Here is an 18778-nt window from a genome sequence, read left to right as displayed (position 1 = left end):
GAATTAGGGTGGAGTCAACGAGGACGCAGAACATCACACCGAAGAGACATGTCAGAGCAGAGTCAACGGATCTGTCAAAGGATGTCTACCATTTGCTCATCGTATAACTCTAGCCCTAGGGATCTGAAGCCCGCATGCACTGCTATGTTACTAGCACTTCCTGATTCTAGTTTGGGAGGTAGGTTGAGATTCCATAGACGACATCTAGCTCGGGCATTATGCTCGAACTCTCGTATGTCCCAGTGACAGGATGAATCCAGTGATGTCCTCAGGTCTGCTATGAAGTTATTTTTATCCATATCCAGAATCTTGTAGAAATTCTCGTAGTTATCAATCCACTTCTGAGGTAGTCCATTACCAGGAAATGATTCCCAGCTGGCGCCAATTATAGTTTGACTATATTTAAACAAAGTCAATAGCTGTTCCGTCGTTTCTGCCCATCCTATAATCTTAGGAAGAGCCGTCATCATCCTTCCCAGCACTGGAGTCCATTGTGGTCCTTGAGCCGCTTGTTCTGGATTCAAAGGTCGTAAAAACGACCAGATAAATCGACTGAGATCCCATGAATATGTCCAAGGCAACTTCACACCGCAATATAATGTAGTCTGGATGTCATCAAACTTGTCCACTAGTATCTCAAATTCTCCCTGTCTCCCGGGAATTTCCAAGGTATTTACTTGTCGAAGAAACTGCCATGTTGCATGTTGATCACGGAACATCCAGCCAAACTCTCTGTTTGAATCTTCCCATTTATCCTACAATCGTTTCTCAAGTTTCGGCAACGGGCTTTGCAGATATAGAGAAAAGCTGAAGACCCTGTCTCTGACGCTGGCGAAGGGTATGGGGATTTCGTCATCGCTTAAGGTGATGACAGATTGTTGTGTAGTTTGTTCCATGAGCAGATGGAATTCTCGAATCAGACTATTCTCTTCAGGAGACAGTTCTGAGACGACGTACCGCTCATTCGGCCGTTCACTGGCCCAAGGCAGCAGCCATCTATTGCTAGGAGGTTGTCTGAGCGAAAGGGCGCAGGTCGATACGAAATGATAGGAGCCTGTGACAGAATCTTCTTTGAGAATGACAGGGTTGTTGTATCCACCGAGAAGGAACAAGCTATCTTGCCCTTGCTTATATCCTCGATCGGGGAAGGAAACCGATAGAGTGGCTCTTTCATCAAGCGTCATTCTGATTTTTACACGAGTTGGACCACGCTTGATACTGCCCCTTAACTCGCAGATTTTGACAGCAGAAGTGCGCAGGATCGGCGTAGTGATGCTCAGGTGGCTCTCACAGTCAAAGGCAAGGTAAGATCGGAATATTACACGACCTGAGCCTGAGACTTTCTTGTGTTTTCGGCTGAGTCTTTGATTCGTTGTTGAAGCGGGTGTAGCGGTCGTGGATAATGCTTGCGACCAGTCTGGGACCCAGGATGGGAGGTCGAATGTCTTTATTGTTAGACCAGCTAATTCGAGAACATCCATGGAATTGCAAATTTTGATAAGGTATGCAGATAGACCAGTGTATACACTTTCAACGGAAACGGTGTAGTCGGGTCTAAGTTCACTCTGGGATATCAAGCTAAGCACCGCAAATACCTTGTCCCGCGGATCGGAACATTCGTATGAGGATGCTCGTGCTAATATGGTTAAAATATCACGATCACTGATCCCGTACCAGTGTTCCTTCCGAAAAAGCCAGTCGGGTATAGGAACGTCTTCATGAGCCAACGCAAAAGGCACTTTAGGCCAAGGAGCTGAATGTGCACCGCACAGTAACTTAAGATTCCGAGCTAGTAACGCTTCGACAAGAAACCATAATCTGGTGAACAATGGTCTTTCTAGAAGGATTTTCAAAGCTCTCCTAGTATCTCTGTTTATATGCTCATGGCCAGTGCTCACTTCGGAATCTGTTATAGCGATGCTGTTGAGAAAATCCAAAGCTTCTCGACTGTCGGATGTTTCTTCACCCAAGTAGGCAAGGACTTTCGACGCGCTTTGGCAGATTTTTCGTTTAAAGGAGGTTTGTTGACTTTTCTTCTTGAGGTTAGCGTCATCGATGCATAATGAATCCACCCATAAGAGTCGATAAATCTCCTGGTTTCGAACAAAGCGAAGCGCCTTTCGGCATTTGTTTGACACGTGAACAATGTCCCAGTACTTGCCTACGAAGACAATGTGGGAACTGTCAGTCTTCCTTTTCATTGACTGAGTCAAATGAGAAAATCTCAAATGATTCAGCTGGACAACTGTGGATGCTCACCACCTCCAGGTCAATATGAAGCAGGCTTTTGAAAGGACCGGTATTTAACCTGACAAGTCGTATGTGATCTTTGGAGGGCAGTGTCGGGAGTGAACTTTCCTGAGAGTCTGTCTGAAGTTCGCTGTCGCCATGTTCTGTGCTTTCCTTTGATATATTTGGGTTATTTGCTGATCGCAATGGCGAAGCAATGATTGCAACACGGAATTCCACTTGCCACACTGACATCTGGCCTTTTGCAGCTTGAACTGTGCCAACGGCTCATTGTGTGTTGATTCGATGGAGGAGACTGGCAAAGTGAAAGACTGAGGGTGATGGTCTGGAAGAAGAACGTTTTGGTCAGGAGGAGAAAGGACAAAGGGCTGACTGGAAAATACAGATGAATCGCTTCTTTCAATATTCGATAATCGTGAATCACGAAAACTTGGAATTCTGATTACCTTGGTCAAACTGAAAATCAATAAGAACAAGCTTGATGCTTGAAGCTGAAGATGGTAGTTATCTGATCCAGTCGAAAACTCTAGGCCTCATTTATAGGTGAAGGCACGTGCTACTTCACCTGGCATTCAAGGGATTTCGCCGATCTCTCGAAGGTAAGACCCGGATTATCACTATTTTCCAGGTATTAAACCCATCTATTACTCACGAAATTTTTGATTCAAGCAGTCCCACACTACTACTTGCCATCTACTGATGTTAGGTAGAGAAAAATCAATTCAAATACGGTCAAACTATCTCACACAACCCAATAACTAACTAGTCAAGGGATCCCGTCCCCTCCAAGTCATTAGAGTTATGAACATTTCTCAGGTAGTCTGCTTTCAAGCAAAATTTTTTTTTGAGAGAGATAAACAGAGATTGGAAATATTTATGTAACATACAGTTGTAATATTCTCACTGGTGTGAGGACCTCACAACACATTCATGCGCACAGCACCAAAAGAAGGAATCTACTGCTTAACCATAGAGACAATATAGCTTTATATGATATGCCATCCGGTTTGCAATGCCGTGGAAATCTTCTGATTCTTTATTTGTTCGAGACATTGAACAAGTATTGACAGTTGAAGCAGTCGACATCTAAAGGGACTTGTGAAAAGTTGAACAACTCGCTGGACTGCACATTGAGCCCGTTTGTGTCGCTCAAAGCCCAAATTGGTGTATTTAGTTAGTATAATAGCAATCTTCCATAACTACTTGAAAGGGTGTTATTCTACGGCTGTTTCTAGGAGGCTAAAACTTCCTTGCGAAAGTGTCTTTAATCCCATGAAGACGTAGAAACCTTTACTTATCACCAGAAGGGCAATAAACTACGCAGTCGTGGGAATGGAGTAATTTCAGCCCATCTCATTTGATTAGAGAGTATAATGTTACATAATCATTACTCATAATCCTAAAAATCCACCGCACAACTCCACTCTGCAGTACAATTGGCCAGCAAGTATGCATACACATCCTCACCGTTACCCGTCCTAGTCTCCTCGCATGTAACCAACGGTGATGAACTATCCGTCGACTTGACACAACGGGCAGTATTCCCTCCATCGGCATCAGCACACTCCCACACCCCCGAGGTGCTCGATGTCTCAGTGCAGGAGTAGCCGCCGGAGACACCACAAACGGACCAGTCCGAAAAGGTGAAATCAGCGACCAACTTCGTAGTCAGGGCCTTCCCTGTATTGGAATTGGTCGCTTCATACGCAAGGTCCTCGCAGAAGTCCCCGTCGGTGGTATCTGCTGATGAAGCGATAACTTTATTGCCGTCGTTGACCGTAATACAATTGGAGTTGACACAGGACTTCTCCACTGTCTTGGTGCGCCAAATGGCAAAGGCCTGGGAGGTTTCCGTGGCGGTTGCCGAGGCTGTAGAGACGGTTGTGCGGGAGCCAGAACAGTAGCTCACATGGTCGATGATGCCCGTAGTAGCACAAGCGACGATATCGCCGTCCGCTTGAGTGAAGGTGTAAGGGTACGGGTCTATGGTGCGGTCGACGCCCACGGTGGTGCGAGAACCAGTGCAGTAGCTCACATCGTCAATGATGCCCGTGGAGGCGCAGCCGACGATCCAGCCATCGGCCTGGGTGAAGGTGTAAGGATATGCATTGGTGGTCGTCTTGGTCGGCAAAGCTGTGTATCCGCATGGGTTGGTCCCGACAGTGAGGGTTGGGTAACTTCCGCTACCTCCGCTGCAAGAGCAGACGGTGTCATCCGATCCACTGTCAGGATCCTGGGCCTCTACACAAAGAGGGCTGCTGGAAGTGATACTTGCTTCGGCAGCGGTGCCGGTTTCCGTGGCGGTGATGGCCGCTACCTCACTACCGTATAGGGATCGAAAGACGGATCCCAGGTATTGATCGATAGATGTTTGCAATGCAGAATTGGTGGACGCAGCGGTGGGAACGAACTCGTAGTAGATGGTAGTGCCTGCTCCGCCCATGGTCACGTCCGCCGTTCCAGTGCTGGTGCTGGTGCTGCTCGTGCTGCTGGACTCGTCGTCGCTGTCGTCTCCACTGTCATTGCTGCTCCCGCTGCTGCCACTGCTCCCGCCACCACCGCCATCATCTTCTCCCCCAAAGCTCCCATCCAGATCGAGGTCAGGAGGGCAAACTGCACAGGCGCAGAATATGACACCTTTATTCGTCCGATTAGGGTTGGTGCTCAAAATGTACGGGACATCGATGGGAATGCTTACAGTGATGACCGGTGTGCTCTCCAGAAGAGGTAGGGGTCGGTCCAGCAGGGGATCCTGTGCTCATTCGAGTAGTACGAGTGTTCAGGACCGGATCAGTAGTGCTGGTGTCGGTGGGGTAAGGATGTGGCGTAACAATAGTCGTTGAAGGAGACAGTGTTGTGCCCCCTGTCACGCTGGTTGTGCCCCCAAATACTCCAGTCCATGCGGGACTGGTGTAGGTGGCATTTCCAAAGGACCAACTGACACCTGCAATAGTACTTGTCGTACCCCCATAGACGTTTGTCACGCCGCCCACCGTTCTATTGGGTACGAAGTCAGCTTTCATTATATATATGGTGAAATGGGAAAAGATGTTTTCTTGAAAGAAACGTTGGCTACTCACGGGGTATACACCACAGGAAAAGGAGTGGGAAGGATAGAGCTGGTCTGATAGACCCTGGTTTGGCCTGGCGTGATGGCCTGGTTCCAGACATTGACATAATTGGTGGTAACGGGAGCGATAGAAAGTCGCGTGGGAATGGCCGAATTCTGCATGGATTTGTAGGTCACGACATTTCCGTTGGCCAGAGTTGTGGTCTTGGTGGCCGTGGAGGCCCATGTGATGTGCGTGTCCCACTCGCTGAAGGTAATGGTGGTTGTAGTTTCCAGCGGCTTAGGCGGCATGATCATGAGGCAAGGCGGCACGCAGGTTACGACTGGAGAGGGCTCCATCCAGACAGTTGGGTCGATGGTGACAGTCGTAGTGCTCGTGGTGGTGGTTAAAGGACTGGTGCCATCATCATCATCGTCTGAGTCTCCTAGAGGATTGGTCTCCAGGTCAATGGCCCACTCGGCCGTGCCACCGAAGTTGAACTGCTCGTAGTATGCCATCCGGCTCGCGCGCGTAGTGGAATTCATGTAGCCTACCCATTGGGTCTCGTTATAAACCAGAATATCAGTGTCGTACGTGGAGTAAGTCTGGGTCGTCGTATCCGAGGCTAGAATCTCATCCATCTCGGCCTCAGCGATGTATCCGGCTGTGTCAGTGCAGGGTCCTGCGGCGCCTGCAGTATCATATGTACACCACGACTCATAGCAGCCCGCGGTGGTCATATGAAAGGAACGGCCGTAGCTGGAGACACCGACGCGAATGTCTTTCGTCGCTACCCCAGCTTTGGTGATCATCGCCAATGCCCACATTGTTTCCGTCATATTCACATGCGAGAACAAACAGTCTCCGTCGCTGCAACCCCATTGCGAATACTCGTTGCCCAGATCCCAGATACCATGAAGATCGTAAGTCATGTAATTGATATAGTCAACGACTTCGGCCATCTCAGCGATTGGGAAGGCTTTCAGATACCAGTACGATGACGGAGCAGTTACCGAAATGATTGTATCATTGGCCACGAGTGCACGCAGGACTTTCAGAAATTCCAGATAGTTCTCGCCTTCATCTGAACCACCTGCCGGAATCCCGGAGATATCAGGCTCCCCAGGGTACTCCCAATCGAAGTCGACTCCATCAAGTCCTTTCTCAGTAATGAAATTGGCCACATTCGTCGCGAACGTCTCACGATTTGCCGCAGCGGTTCCCTCACGGAATATCATATACGTGCTGCTGCTCGTAGAAAAGTCCCATCCACCAAAGGACAAGATTCGCTTAGTCCCAACCAGTTTTAGAAAAAGATTGAAATCGGATTCCATCCCATCTACATTGATAGAGAAGTCGGACGCAATGTTTCCAAAGCCGAAATTGACATGCGTATACTTTGTTGTATTCACGTCAGAGGCCTCCCATCTGAGACACGTACGGTTGACACTGCTGGCTTCCAGATAACCAATCACATCATATCTCGACGGCTCTTCGGCATAGTTGGTAATGTTCGTTCCACAGTTATAGATGCAACCATTTGAGCCAGCGGCTGCGGTACCTGGGGCACCTGTGGAAGCTCGCGTGTCATTGCAGTACAATGGGGTAGTACCACACTGGCCCCAGACATCACAACATGCATTTAGAGGGCACGGGTTTAACTGAGCCCAGTACCAGGAAGTGGGTGCATCAGTGAAGTTGGTTCCCGGCACCTGGGGCCCACAAACAGCGTTGGTTATAGCTGCCGGGTAGGGGGCATTGCCTGTGGAAAGACAAATGTTGGTCCCCGCCTGCAAGTCATCACATCCGTACCAGCCCCATGTATCGTTGTTGTAGGAGTCGATCTCCGCGACCGTGAGGCTATAAGTCTGCGCCAGCGCCGAACAAGTGTCACCGGACTGGACTGTGTATGTATAACAGGTGCCGTTGCTATAAGCGGATGGGGAGAAATCTGGCAAACCCCCGGAGGAGCAGCACACATATTGTCCAACTTCCAGTGTCGAGCATAGATCTGAGGCAGTATTATATTGGTAGAACTCAGCAGCAGTGATACCACATTCTGAGACAAGTGTAGCACATGAATCACCTGACACGACCTGGATATAAGAACAGCTGCTGTCACGATGAGCCAGATGAGCGTGGGTGTGTGAATGAGTGTGGCCGTGGAAGTGGCCGTGCTGAGAACGACGGCGAGTCAACGAGTGGGATGAGGTAGTTGTATTTGACGTAATGGTAGTGAATGCACCCGTGCTGTTGCGAAGCCCTGTTTGACTAGTCCACAGGGTTGTTGTTCCAGAACTGTGGCTGTCATAGTCCGATATACACTCGGCCTTACTCCAGGATTGGATGTATTGTTGTACAGTAGTGATGTCTCCGTTCGTTGAAACTGCCACACCCAAAGTATTATTGGCGTTTGAACCGCAGTATTGCAAGATTGCCCGGTCGTAAGTGGAATTTTGTGACAGGGAGATCATTTCATTGAGTGCAAAATCAACGTTGGGAGTCAGCTGCAAACTGCCACCAAGGTAAACCCCGACACTTACTCGATTAGAGTAGCCGAATAATTCTCCCTTGTGAGGGTTGGCAATCAGGTAGCTATGCATATCTCGCAGCAGAGCGAGAAGCTGCGAGCTCCCCGGCGGGGAGCTGGCTTTCCAAATGCCAACCTCATACGTAACAGGAGAGCTGGAGCCGCTGTCGGATGACCTGGTGCTGAATGGACCCCAGGAGGCAAGGTCTCCAGGGGTTGTGCAAGTGTAGATGGTTGAATGATGTTGAGGATCAGTCACAGTGTTGTAGATGTTGAAATCAAGAAGCATACTTTCATTACACTGCGCGAGTCTTTCCAAATCAGGGTAAACAAACCAATCAGCTGGGTTTGTGCTGGAACAGGGAGCAGGGCACGGCTTCGGCTTCTGCACTCGAGCTCGTGCCTGGATTTCACGCTCCGTGCTTGCCAGCGCTGGGTGAACCAGAAGGCTGCTCGCCAACAGTCCACCCGTGAGCTGCGAAATCAGGCGCATATCAGGAATTGCCGCTGCTTATAACTCAACAGTCGTTAAGAATGCCAGGAGTATACAAAAGAACATAAGGAACGACTAGAAATGCGAGGCTGCAAGGAAGAATTATAAGGAGAGACACAGAGTAAAAGAAGTAATGAAGAGCAGTGCTAAGGAGAATCCGGCAGAGAAACTGATCTTTGGTGCTTCACAAGTGTTGAGAAATATAGCCATTTTAAATCATTTAAGGTATACCACTCATTCTCAGGCATCACTATCACACAATGATTTATAATAGGCTGCAATATTTTGTATAGTATCATTCTCTCCCCTTCGTTTAGATATAATTATACCCGAAATAAAATTGTTGCCGAGACCCCACTGGTCAATGCAGGCAGTCGTGACCGTGCAAAGGATCCGGCCCGAAACTAGTGAGATCCGTCTCAACCCTAACACAGATTCGGGGAAGCTCAGATACAACCAGGCCACAATTTACCCCTATCATTAAGATCTGGTGGGACCGGGCAATTTCCGACTTGCCATTTCAATTTCTCAAGTCCGACCACCGGATAGCTGCGGCCTAACCGGAGGAGAATGTTGTATGAGGGATTTACTTGTGTCTGGAACGCGATACTGGCTAGTTTTTGTTAGTTGACCACGTCCATTGAGTGTGTTTCCCAATAACAACTCAGACCGTGAGGGGAGCTCAACTTTCATTGCTATCGAATCCACTGGCTAGTTCTATGAGAATATGTTATTGCAAACTCTGGTGGATGGGCTAATTCTTTACGCGGTGTGCTCAGAAAGGGGCTGTGGACGAGGGAAGCGTTTCACCGAAATCGTCATACTATAATGGCGTGGGAAATATAAATCTAGTTCTGATTTTCCGGTAGAAAGAGAGCATTGTGAGTGACTATACTTTCAATGATTTGAGCACCGCAATGTTCCGATCTCTTGTTGCCTTGGGGTTCACTATTGGCCTGCTGGCCATGCCAGGAGCTGCCGTTGCGGTAGATAATGCCTTCAATATCTATACTGGTACTGGTACTGGTAGCTGCGCCAGTCGATTGTCAAAGCTCGAGGACTATTGGAGGGATACCAATACCTTAGCTTCCGGCCTTGCAACTGCATTCAGTACCGCCGATGATGAGGAGGCGACCAGAGATCGTGTGGTCGCCCAAAAGCTTTTCACGGCATGGCTGGGAATCCAATTCGATAATTCCGGCGACACACCGGCAATTATAGATGACTCTAGTCAGATCTCCATGATGGCTTTCATGGGTAAGTGGTCCCTTTGCCGCTTTCAAGAGGTATACCTTTAATACGTACGAAATCAAACAGAAAACTTCGATGTGCTAAACAAATTCGTGGCCAGTGGAGAGTATTCGTCTTACAAGTCTCCGCCTAGGCTATTCTGTGACAACTTTGGAGACTGGTTTGACTGGACAGATCAAGCCTTTGACGCTTCAGGGAATCCCGTGGAATTGAACGGAGTCGCTCTGACTATCGAAGAGATGTATGAGCAAGTAAGGGAACAGGCGGGATATGATTCTCACCGCCCATACTGGGTTTCTGACATGGGGGTCTATGTCTTCCCAAAGCCAACATCGAACGGCGACTTGTGCGGGGCGAGTGCAAACGGCAACCCTCTTCAGGGGGTGAGCATTCCTGGCTACCCGGCGGGATACTACCAGGCTACCATCAACGGAGAGACTGAAACCATCGAATACAAAGCCATGGAGGACATTGTGCTGCTATGTCCCGACTCGTTTGATAGTCAAATTCCGTGGGAGTATGACAATCTCGCCAGCCTGCCAGAAGTCGAGGCAGAAGACGGGGAGAATCTGTATGATGTGATGCCTCGGAGTAGCACCTTATTCCACGAACTGTGGCACCTGGTGACTTTCTGGATGGGGTTGGACGAGTTGGACAACGATCAACCAATAACCGGTCGGCTTACCGATCACTTTTGTAAGCTCCTCCCAGTGGCTGCTTATTGACCAAGTCCTTGCGCTGACCCGACACTGTACTTCTCAATTGCCAGATATTGTGCAAGATTGTATTGTACTTGCGACTGGTTGGTACAGCAATATGTATCCCGAACAGAATGTGGAAAACTACGTGTATCTGGCAGTAACTTGGTGGTTTTGGGTCGAAAAAAATGTCGCCTTTTACGACGGCAGACCTCGTGACTGGGATTGGGACTCCGAAGAGGAGGACTATTAGGGGGAATAATTCACATATTGATAGACACCTTATAGCCGTTGCTGGCGAGGGGTGAGCCCCGGTAACGAGCTTTGAAAGAGTGTATACGAACAAAAATGGCAGCTTCTTAGCTATGTCTCTCACCCTCTTGTAGCCTGGAATCTTCTTTTCTACGACCCGGCATTCTCTCAACCGGCGGATCTCCTGTTCGCATCGATCTTTGATGGATCCTGCGTAATGGTGCCTTGTCTATGCGGTCAATGGAGAGGGATTTTCACCGTCTCCTACATGTGTTCCGGTCTTAGTACCCCTGTAACCTTGGCGCAGGATCTGTATCTTGCGTGCAGGGTGGCATGATGCACGCTACAGTGAGTCATTTTCAAGATAGTCGATGATCTCTGCGGCCATCATGCTAGCGCCACACTCAGAGATCAGTTCGCGGCCAAGAATCGCTGTCATGGATAAATCTAAAACCGGGCTTTTGGCTCTACGAACGGATGCAGTATCCAATGTCAGGCTTGCCCCACTCACCAATACCCCAAGGGTTCTAGTAAGCCTCAAGGACTCAATAGTGTATGGGTCCATCCACCCGTGGAGCATTCGGAGATAAGTTTCCAGACAGACCCACGGGAATCTCTTTCGGCCGCAACTACCCGAACACACTCTACTAGTAATCTTTTATTTACGCACTAGATTGTCCAGCCAATTTTGTTTCACTTCACTCTTCCTTTTGAAATCCCCCATCAGCATCAACAATAAGCCACTATGAACAAGCTTCCACCGGAACTTATTGATGCCATCGGAAGCCATTTTGATTACTCGGACTGGTGCGCCCTCCGCCTTACATGCAAGATTTTCTATCAACTCTCTTCTTCCCTCTTCGCGAAACGCTACTTCCAGTACGTTAGTGTTATTTTGACCCGGGAGGCTATTGCGGAGCTTGAAGACCTCACCTCGAATGAATCATTCAGAAATGAGGTAAAGGAATTGAGCCTCATACCTCAAGTCTTCGGAGACTACGGGGTGGACCTTGATGCCTTCACAAGTATCCTACACCTGTGTGTCCCGGAGAGTCAAGAATGGACAGCCAAAGAAGTGCAGGCGCAGTATGCGATCTACGTGGCGGCCGAGACCGATCACCTAGCATTTGCCGAGTCCGCTAGCTTAGTAGGGAGTCTTACTCGATGCCTAAGCCGAATGAGAAATGTCTCTACTATAGGGCTGCGAGCCTATCCTTCCCAACGGTTATGCAAAGAAAAGAGTCCTCATGTCTGCCTCGGCAGGCGCGCCTTGCGGGAAAGGCTCCCTTTTGGCCCTTGCGCACAACTCCTGGTGTCCACTGCACGGCGCTCAGCTGACCCGTCTCCGAGCATGCGGCGCGTAGTGTGGGATATGTGGGTGGACATAAGACATCCAGTCTGGACCAAGGGACTTACCAGTCTCCTCGAAGCCATGTGCGCAGTGTCCCCAACTTTGGCAGTTCAGAGGCTATATACCTGCCTAACCGAGGACGAATTTGCGGTACCCCCTGACTGCTTCACTCTATCGCAACACCTCTACCACAGCCTGCAGCCTATTCTTCATGTGCTAGTGGATCTAGATATTTGTCTCGGACCCCCAAAGCCGGAAGATACTGCGGAGTCCCTTCATTATCTTGTCGTTCGGGCTGCTCCAAATCTTCAAATCCTCCGGCTTACTCTGTGGGATCAATTCCATGATCTAAGCCCGGATCACTTCACCAACCTGGCTCAACAAGTCCAGTTCACCCGCCTCTCGGAACTTCATCTTCACTGGGTCGAGCTCACTATTCCCGGCTTCCAACTCTTCTTACGCACGGCCGCCCCAACCTTGAAGGTCTTGACCCTTGTCGCAGTTAGCTTAAATGGCCCCGTCCCAGTAGCTAGGAGGCCTGCACCAGCGTTTCATGAGGCTATATCCACTGTCTGGCGTGGGTTCTTGATCACTCTGCGTGACACCATTCCGACTATTCGCTTCCTCCGGATGCGGGGACTTGCCTATCGCCAGCATATGATTAGAATGACAGATCCATCAAGAAAGACGACGATTGTACCCAGGGGTTCCCGCATCGTATACAAATCAGCCCGCGGCATCTTTTACGATATCAACACGAGAATGAGCTTTGCCGAATGGATCGATCAGTTAGAACTGAGGCCACAGTATGATGGCTTTATGTTGTTCCGTCTACCAAGACATCGCGGTATGTTGATCGTATGTGCCACCTTGCGGCCTTTGACCATTACTAATCCTGATGGTTCACAATATAGTGTTTTCCGACGGTATAATTGACTCTCCATTTCCAATGCACCTTCCTCGTCATATGTGGCCGGCATTTGGGGATAACAGCATTGATCCACGACCACGACATCCCCCTGGCATCATTAGATCCGGTACCTAAGAAGCATTTCTCAGAGTATATCAGATGAAATGATTTCCCTACAACCGTATAAGCTGGTGTCGAGTTTATTGACTCTTCAGTGAATCAATATGTTTGCCTAAATCGGCCCCTGTACAGAATTGATGGTAGTAAAGGAAGCCCAGTTTATATAAGATACACTCCGCCGAGCATTGTAACTCAATGCTTATTTAACCAGAAATTGCGTCTCCTGATCGCCGTAAATCAGGCTTCTTCGATACGCTTCGCTACAATTGAAGAGAGGGTAAGACGCCCGGGGGTATCAACATGACACAATGGCATTTATCGTACCTGTACCCCTTGCATCCTATGCGAAATTTTGGTCTCAATTGAGTGCTGAATATCTACGTTGTGTTTTTGGTGCAATTTGCTACTTATGCATCATCTGGGGTGTGTATGTCCTCGAACTGACTGTATTGCCCAGTGTAGCCTTATCTACAAGGGGGCTGGTAACAAGAAAGGGATTCAGTGGGGCCGGATTCAACGATTATCAAGAATAAATAGTAATGGCTCTCTGGTAACTAAAATCTGTTTCTAGTCAGCACTGAAGCACAGATACCATTCAGCACACCATATTGTGGTGCCTATAATTAAGTTTAGGAAACTTAGTCAATTATTCTGCTGTGTCAGCCAATGAAGAATACTAATATCTTCCAAATATATGAGATATGGAATGTTTGGCTAGTGATACCTATCTAAATTACCCACCAGCTATTATATCTCTTCTTTCGCCCCCTTCTGAGCAGGCCCATCTGCTATCACAATGTAGTCTCTAATGAGCCAGCTCAAGAGTGCACTGCATCCTGCCAAGGCACAACAAACGGCCCACACAATGCGTAGACTATCCGAATACGCCGTCTTCAAATCCTCTTTGGCCGCAGATTCCGGCATCATCCGCAGGATCTCCACCAACGAAGCAACATCCCTGCTGTATTCATCTGCATGGGACACATGAGCTACATACTTAAGAATAGAGTACATGCTGTTCTGGAAGATGACACCCCGATTGCGATACCAATGGCCCGCCCCAGAGACCGGAAAAAGCTGCACATAGCCACCGCCATGGCCAAATGGCGCGGCTCAGCAGATGTCTGGATCACATATATTAGGGCAGGAAAAAGGAACCCGAGTCCGAGGCCGGGAATAAGCATCAGACAGGCCCATCCAGCCACGCTTGTATGGGTGTTGATGCTGCAAAGAATGCCAGAGCCCAAACAGGCAAGAAAGGAACCGAGGATCACGGCCTAGCGGTAGTGGCCCCAGCGGGGAATCAGTAGCCCTATAGTAATGGCGCTCGGACACAGTGTAAAAGTGAGTGGCAGAAATGCGGTCCCGGCCAATATCGAAGTGTAGCCTTCCACGGCTTCGAAGTAGAAAGGGAGGTAATATAGGTCACACCACAGGATGAGGCCATGCGCGGTGACACCAAAGCCACTGCGATAGGGTCATATCAGGTGCCGTTTATGCTTCTATTATTTACTAACCCACAGGATATAGAGCATCTGGTTTTGACCCATCGAGGCGACGGTCTGGTCTTCCAATGCATTCATGGTAGCCCTTGTGGGACTGACTCCAAGATCCAGTCCACGACTCTACCCTGCCACTCCATGCTCCCAGAAGCCCGCCACTATAAGATCCTCAAAAAGAAAACGACGAGTACAGAAAAGCCAAAAGCCACAAAAGCAAACATTGAACGCCTGTCTAACCTTCCCTTTCCCCAACGGAAGCAATACAACAAGAGCTAATTGAATAATGATACCTCCCGCTTGTAGAACAAAGAATAAAAACTGATATTTCGGGCTCGATGGCCAAGGAAGTTGAGATGCCGCGAAACAATGCATGTATCCGGATAGTCCAAATGCGACAAGCGGGGCGAATATCCGAGAGGCAATGTTCGCTCGCTGGGAACCGGTTGTAAGCCAGTCGGCGATGGATTTGAAGCCATATGAGAAGTAGGAGTGCCAAAAGCCACCCCAGAAACCTGTATATTATTGTTAGTTTTACGACGATATTTGTGTTGGTCTGGGATAGTTACCGAGTATTCCCTTCCTAGCTACTGCATTCAGCGAGCCCCAGGGGCTGGGATGAGCCCATGGAAAGGCATATAGCCCAAGAAAGCGCGATGTATCAAACGCTGTTACGATCAATGTAGATGTCGTGTTGAGTAGATCGATGTTGACGACAATAGTAATCAAGGATACCAGAAGGGAGAGCAAGCCAACAGCAAAGTTATAATTGCTGCCAGTATTACCCGTCAACTGAGACTTGATGAAAGGGAAATGTTGAGCTGACAAAAGATAACCCAACCGACTTGTCCAATAAAGCGCATAATTAAGTTCGCGACAATAGGTTGATAAGAGCGACCTGAAAGTCGTTCTTTGCTCGTGCTCATTGGCGGCTCTTCGACATCGCTGGGAACGCGGTAACTCCCCCAACGATAGTTCCAGCCTATTCCCCTGAGATTGATGAACAGATCAATAGTCCAAGCCAAACGCTCCCAAGACATGTGAGGTGGGAACCTCTGCCATATGAGGTCAGTCTCCCCGGATGTGGTCGAGCCTTTTGTAGCGCTGTGGAGCTCCTTCCGAACGGGTAGAAGCCTACAAAATTCCCGGCTCGGATTATGAATGACCACAAGCACAAAAGCCCATATCCCCATCCATGCTTCAAACAGTCCCACCAGGTATGCGAAGACGGGGTTTTCGAACGTCACAGACAGAAGGACTTCCTAGGATGTCAAGACCACAGCCAGTACTGTCGCATATCGGGTGAAGGCGTTTCGATAAAATATACCGGGGAAATTCAGCGCCAGCAAAATAATCACCGGACAGATGAGAATGGAGGACGATTGGAGGGGTACAAGCGTCATTTTAATGAGATGGGTTCCGCGGGTTTTGGCCTGGGTAGGATTTAGACAGTGGGAGAAATACAAGTTACTAAAGTTTCATATACGGGGGGGCAGTAGAAGAGCTAATAAAAACTTCCTAATATGTTTATGATTTTTAACGAAGACTTGACTTTAGCTAATTAGCACTTGTGAGCATATTTAAGCAGTTCCTGACTCTGCATTCGGCATTACCCTTGCAGGGGTTTGCAATACTGCATAAGTTCTATAGGTGCTAGACCTGCATGAGTCCTGTAAGTGTGGATTGCGGTGGACTGAGCCTGCAGCTACAGACTCAGTTCCATAGTCTGTATGCTTCTGGCGGTAATTAGGGGCCATCGGGCGATAACAAATACTAATTCTGAGGTATTCAGATTCGTTATTAAGACATATATAATGATATCTCTGAAGGCTTTTATCTATCCGTTGGAAGGGATATTTAGAGTTTTTTTTTTTTTTTTTTTTTTTTTTTTTTTCTTAAAAAAAAAAATAGTGATGTCTATCTGTTATATTGCATCTCAAAAACTGTTATTGCCGGTGGCCGCTAATCATCACCGTAATATGTTCATTCCATGTATTAATCTGCATGTCTTGTGACCAAACCAGGCCCATTCAAGACAGACATCATGCATAAGGTTTGTTAGTCGATCATAAGGCAACAAATCCCTTCGCGGGGCTTCCATTTCTTTTCTTACATGCCTGATGAAAGTATCAACGAATCCAGCGTGGCTTTTCATGATTCGTCTGTCTGCTTGTCTACCTGCACGTTTACCTCCAGCCCTTACTTTGTGACTGCCAGGTATCAGCGTCCATTCAACCCTTACGTCAAGATCTTCAAAGTGGAAGCTCTTTTGCACAATCTTAATGTTGCCACGATTCCTTACTACGTAGTTGATTTTCCGTGCACTATGTTTATTATTATTTCTATACGTCTCACGTCCGTACTTCAACTATGCTGGGCTTTAACGTGGCTGGGTTAGCCTGCATTGCGATATTTTACACCTTTCGTCGACTAAGGAAGATTTACAGATTGAGGAGATTACGCCAGTCTTTATCTTGTCGTAATCCGCCTCTCTTCCGAAGAAGAGGGCCCCTGGGCATCAATAACGCCTTGAGCGGCTACGATTCCGAGGCGATATATTAGACGGATAATTGGTCAAAGGATTCGAGAAGTATGGACTTACACACGAGATTAAGGAACCAGGCCTACATGCTATCATGACAGCGCAGCCTGAAAATATCCGAGCCATTATGTCTACCGACTTCGAGAGCTTCGGACCGGGTAAAATTCGAAAGCGCAGTATGGCTCCTCTGCTCGGCCAGGGCCTGTTTACAGTTGATGGGGAGAAATGGAGACATGCACGAAATCTGCTTCGCCCGCTCTTTGTGAGGAGTAAAATCACAGACCTGACACTGGTCCACAAGCATTTGGAAAGGATCTTGGATTTTACGATTCCTAACGACGATGCCACTTGGTCTGGCTGGACGGGACCCATTGATTTGAAAGGTCTTTTCGAACGCTTTACAATGGATACGGCCACTGAAGCAATCTTTGGACGCAGTGTGGACTCCCAACCGTGGGCCAAGGCCTCAATTTCCAAGGGTAAAGTAGACGGTTCTGCTGCCAGCATGACCCAAGGTTTTGCCAGAGCATTTGATATCAGCCTACTGGGGATAGTGATCCGCATGGTTACCGGGCGCCTCTCCTTCCTTTTCAAACGACGCAAGTTCAGCAGCGCATTCAACTTCGTCCAGCGATATGTGTCGCTTCAAGTCCACCATCTGCTGAAAGATGACCTGTCGCAACCTAGTGGGATACAAAAGTCCTTTCTCGCTGCTCTAATGGAGGCCGAAACTCTGAATGAAAAGCAATTGCACGAATACTCGACCAACCTCCTCATTGCTAGCCGTAACACAACGGTCGCCCTCCTCAGCTTCACGTTTGCCCTACTCTCCTTGCACCCCGACATACTGGAGAAGCTCCGATCGGAAATCTTGTCAACATTCCCGATCGATCAAGACTCAGACAGAAGTAAAAATAGGCCCGATTCGTCCACGATAACGGCAGAGAAGCTCCTCCAATGTCGATACTTACAATGGGTTCTATGCGAGGCTCTCCGACTCTTTCCTCCCATTCCAATAACGGCAGTGGAGGCGAAGAAACACACTGTGCTGCCCATGGGCGGTGGTGAAGATGGCGATGCTCCCATCCTGGTTCCTAAAGACCAACTCGTAATTTTCTTCCCGTATTTCGTGCACCGTCGCCGCGACATATGGGGTGATGACGCCGAATCATTTCGGCCCGAGCGATGGGCCAATTCTCCTCCTTCCTGGGCGTATATTCCGTTTGCTGGTGGTCCGCGAACATGTCTTGGCAGTAAGTTATTCTACTTTTCTCTCCTACAGGCGATTATCCCTCACATCGCTACAGAGCAATATGCCTTGATCCATGCTTCCTATGTTGTCACACGTTTGTTACAGACCTTCAGTCGTATAAAGCCGGCCCACCCAACAAATGACTGGCTGTCTGCCGAGACGGAGTCTAACCGTTCGAGACTGAAGGTGCGCTCTATAAGGAAATCTGGCTTCATTTCTCTTTCTCTACGAAAGTTTCAAGTCCACTTCTGGAAGGACGAATCCTCCTGAGCTTCAAAATGTGACGAATATCCTCGGAGGCTATATATGGTCTCATGCAGATGGATATTATTTCATAAAAATGAATGAGCATAAAGCATTCAAATGAGCTCGTGCATTGCATATAACACCAATACAGAACCCCTCTTGTCTCTAGGGAACTAATATGCCACCTTTCCGAATTATCACTACTGACATCCGGGTTGCACGTTCCTATTCATTTAAACTCATGATTACATTTTTGATTTTACGATCTTCATTTATGGATATACATGGGATATCAAGGACAAGTGATATCTTTTTTTAGCGTTCTACGAAGAGA

General features: G+C 48.3%; 7 protein-coding genes across 7 annotated transcripts; 3 read left to right on the top strand and 4 right to left on the bottom strand.

The window, feature by feature from the left end:
* Nucleotides 1-74: 74 nt before the first annotated feature.
* BO87DRAFT_444839 (uncharacterized protein) lies at nt 75-2521 on the bottom strand (the record flags this gene model as incomplete). The annotated part of the gene is made up of 5 exons (XM_025628145.1): nt 75-755; nt 816-921; nt 958-2156; nt 2206-2426; nt 2458-2521. 5 exons carry the CDS (start codon nt 2519-2521, stop codon nt 75-77), a joined length of 2271 nt encoding a protein of 756 aa, XP_025476080.1.
* A 2919-nt stretch (nt 2522-5440) lies between these two features.
* On the bottom strand, nt 5441-8203 carry BO87DRAFT_286922 (glycoside hydrolase; the record flags this gene model as incomplete). Its single annotated transcript, XM_025618947.1, has 2 exons — nt 5441-7412; nt 7500-8203. Coding segments are annotated over 2 exons (2676 nt in total), but the record flags the coding sequence as incomplete, so codon positions are not given.
* Nucleotides 8204-9240: 1037 nt separating this feature from the next.
* On the top strand, nt 9241-10525 carry BO87DRAFT_429479 (uncharacterized protein; the record flags this gene model as incomplete). The annotated part of the gene is made up of 3 exons (XM_025627499.1): nt 9241-9580; nt 9641-10270; nt 10344-10525. The coding sequence occupies 3 exons, from the start codon at nt 9241-9243 to the stop codon at nt 10523-10525; spliced, it is 1152 nt and encodes a 383-aa protein (XP_025476078.1).
* A 716-nt stretch (nt 10526-11241) lies between these two features.
* BO87DRAFT_366671 (uncharacterized protein) lies at nt 11242-13227 on the top strand. The gene is made up of 2 exons (XM_025621846.1): nt 11242-12722; nt 12790-13227. Exons 1-2 carry the CDS (start codon nt 11270-11272, stop codon nt 12918-12920), a joined length of 1584 nt encoding a protein of 527 aa, XP_025476077.1. The 5' UTR covers nt 11242-11269; the 3' UTR covers nt 12921-13227.
* Nucleotides 13228-14182: 955 nt separating this feature from the next.
* BO87DRAFT_429477 (uncharacterized protein) lies at nt 14183-14488 on the bottom strand (the record flags this gene model as incomplete). Its single annotated transcript, XM_025627498.1, has 2 exons — nt 14183-14372; nt 14427-14488. 2 exons carry the CDS (start codon nt 14486-14488, stop codon nt 14183-14185), a joined length of 252 nt encoding a protein of 83 aa, XP_025476076.1.
* Nucleotides 14489-14938: 450 nt separating this feature from the next.
* BO87DRAFT_400282 (uncharacterized protein) lies at nt 14939-15444 on the bottom strand (the record flags this gene model as incomplete). The annotated part of the gene is made up of 2 exons (XM_025625510.1): nt 14939-15202; nt 15241-15444. The coding sequence occupies 2 exons, from the start codon at nt 15442-15444 to the stop codon at nt 14939-14941; spliced, it is 468 nt and encodes a 155-aa protein (XP_025476075.1).
* A 1330-nt stretch (nt 15445-16774) lies between these two features.
* BO87DRAFT_444824 (cytochrome P450) lies at nt 16775-18468 on the top strand (the record flags this gene model as incomplete). Its single annotated transcript, XM_025628144.1, has 2 exons — nt 16775-16883; nt 16985-18468. The coding sequence occupies 2 exons, from the start codon at nt 16775-16777 to the stop codon at nt 18466-18468; spliced, it is 1593 nt and encodes a 530-aa protein (XP_025476074.1).
* Between the last annotated feature and the right edge of the window lie 310 nt (nt 18469-18778).

This window comes from Aspergillus neoniger (assembly GCF_003184625.1).
Source record: "Aspergillus neoniger CBS 115656 unplaced genomic scaffold BO87scaffold_35, whole genome shotgun sequence".
In the NCBI taxonomy this organism is placed as follows: domain Eukaryota; kingdom Fungi; phylum Ascomycota; class Eurotiomycetes; order Eurotiales; family Aspergillaceae; genus Aspergillus; species Aspergillus neoniger.
The sequence above is the reverse complement of the archived record's forward strand: the minus strand, read 5'-3'. Positions and strand labels throughout refer to the sequence as shown.

Excerpts from the sequence above, each read along its gene's own strand:
- BO87DRAFT_366671 (XM_025621846.1), top strand. The coding sequence starts at position 11,270 with ATGAACAAGCTTCCACCGGAACTTATTGATGCCATCGGAAGCCATTTT. Across the intron at positions 12,723-12,789 it reads CCGTCTACCAAGACATCGCG|TGTTTTCCGACGGTATAATT; the intron begins GTATGTTGATCG and ends TTCACAATATAG.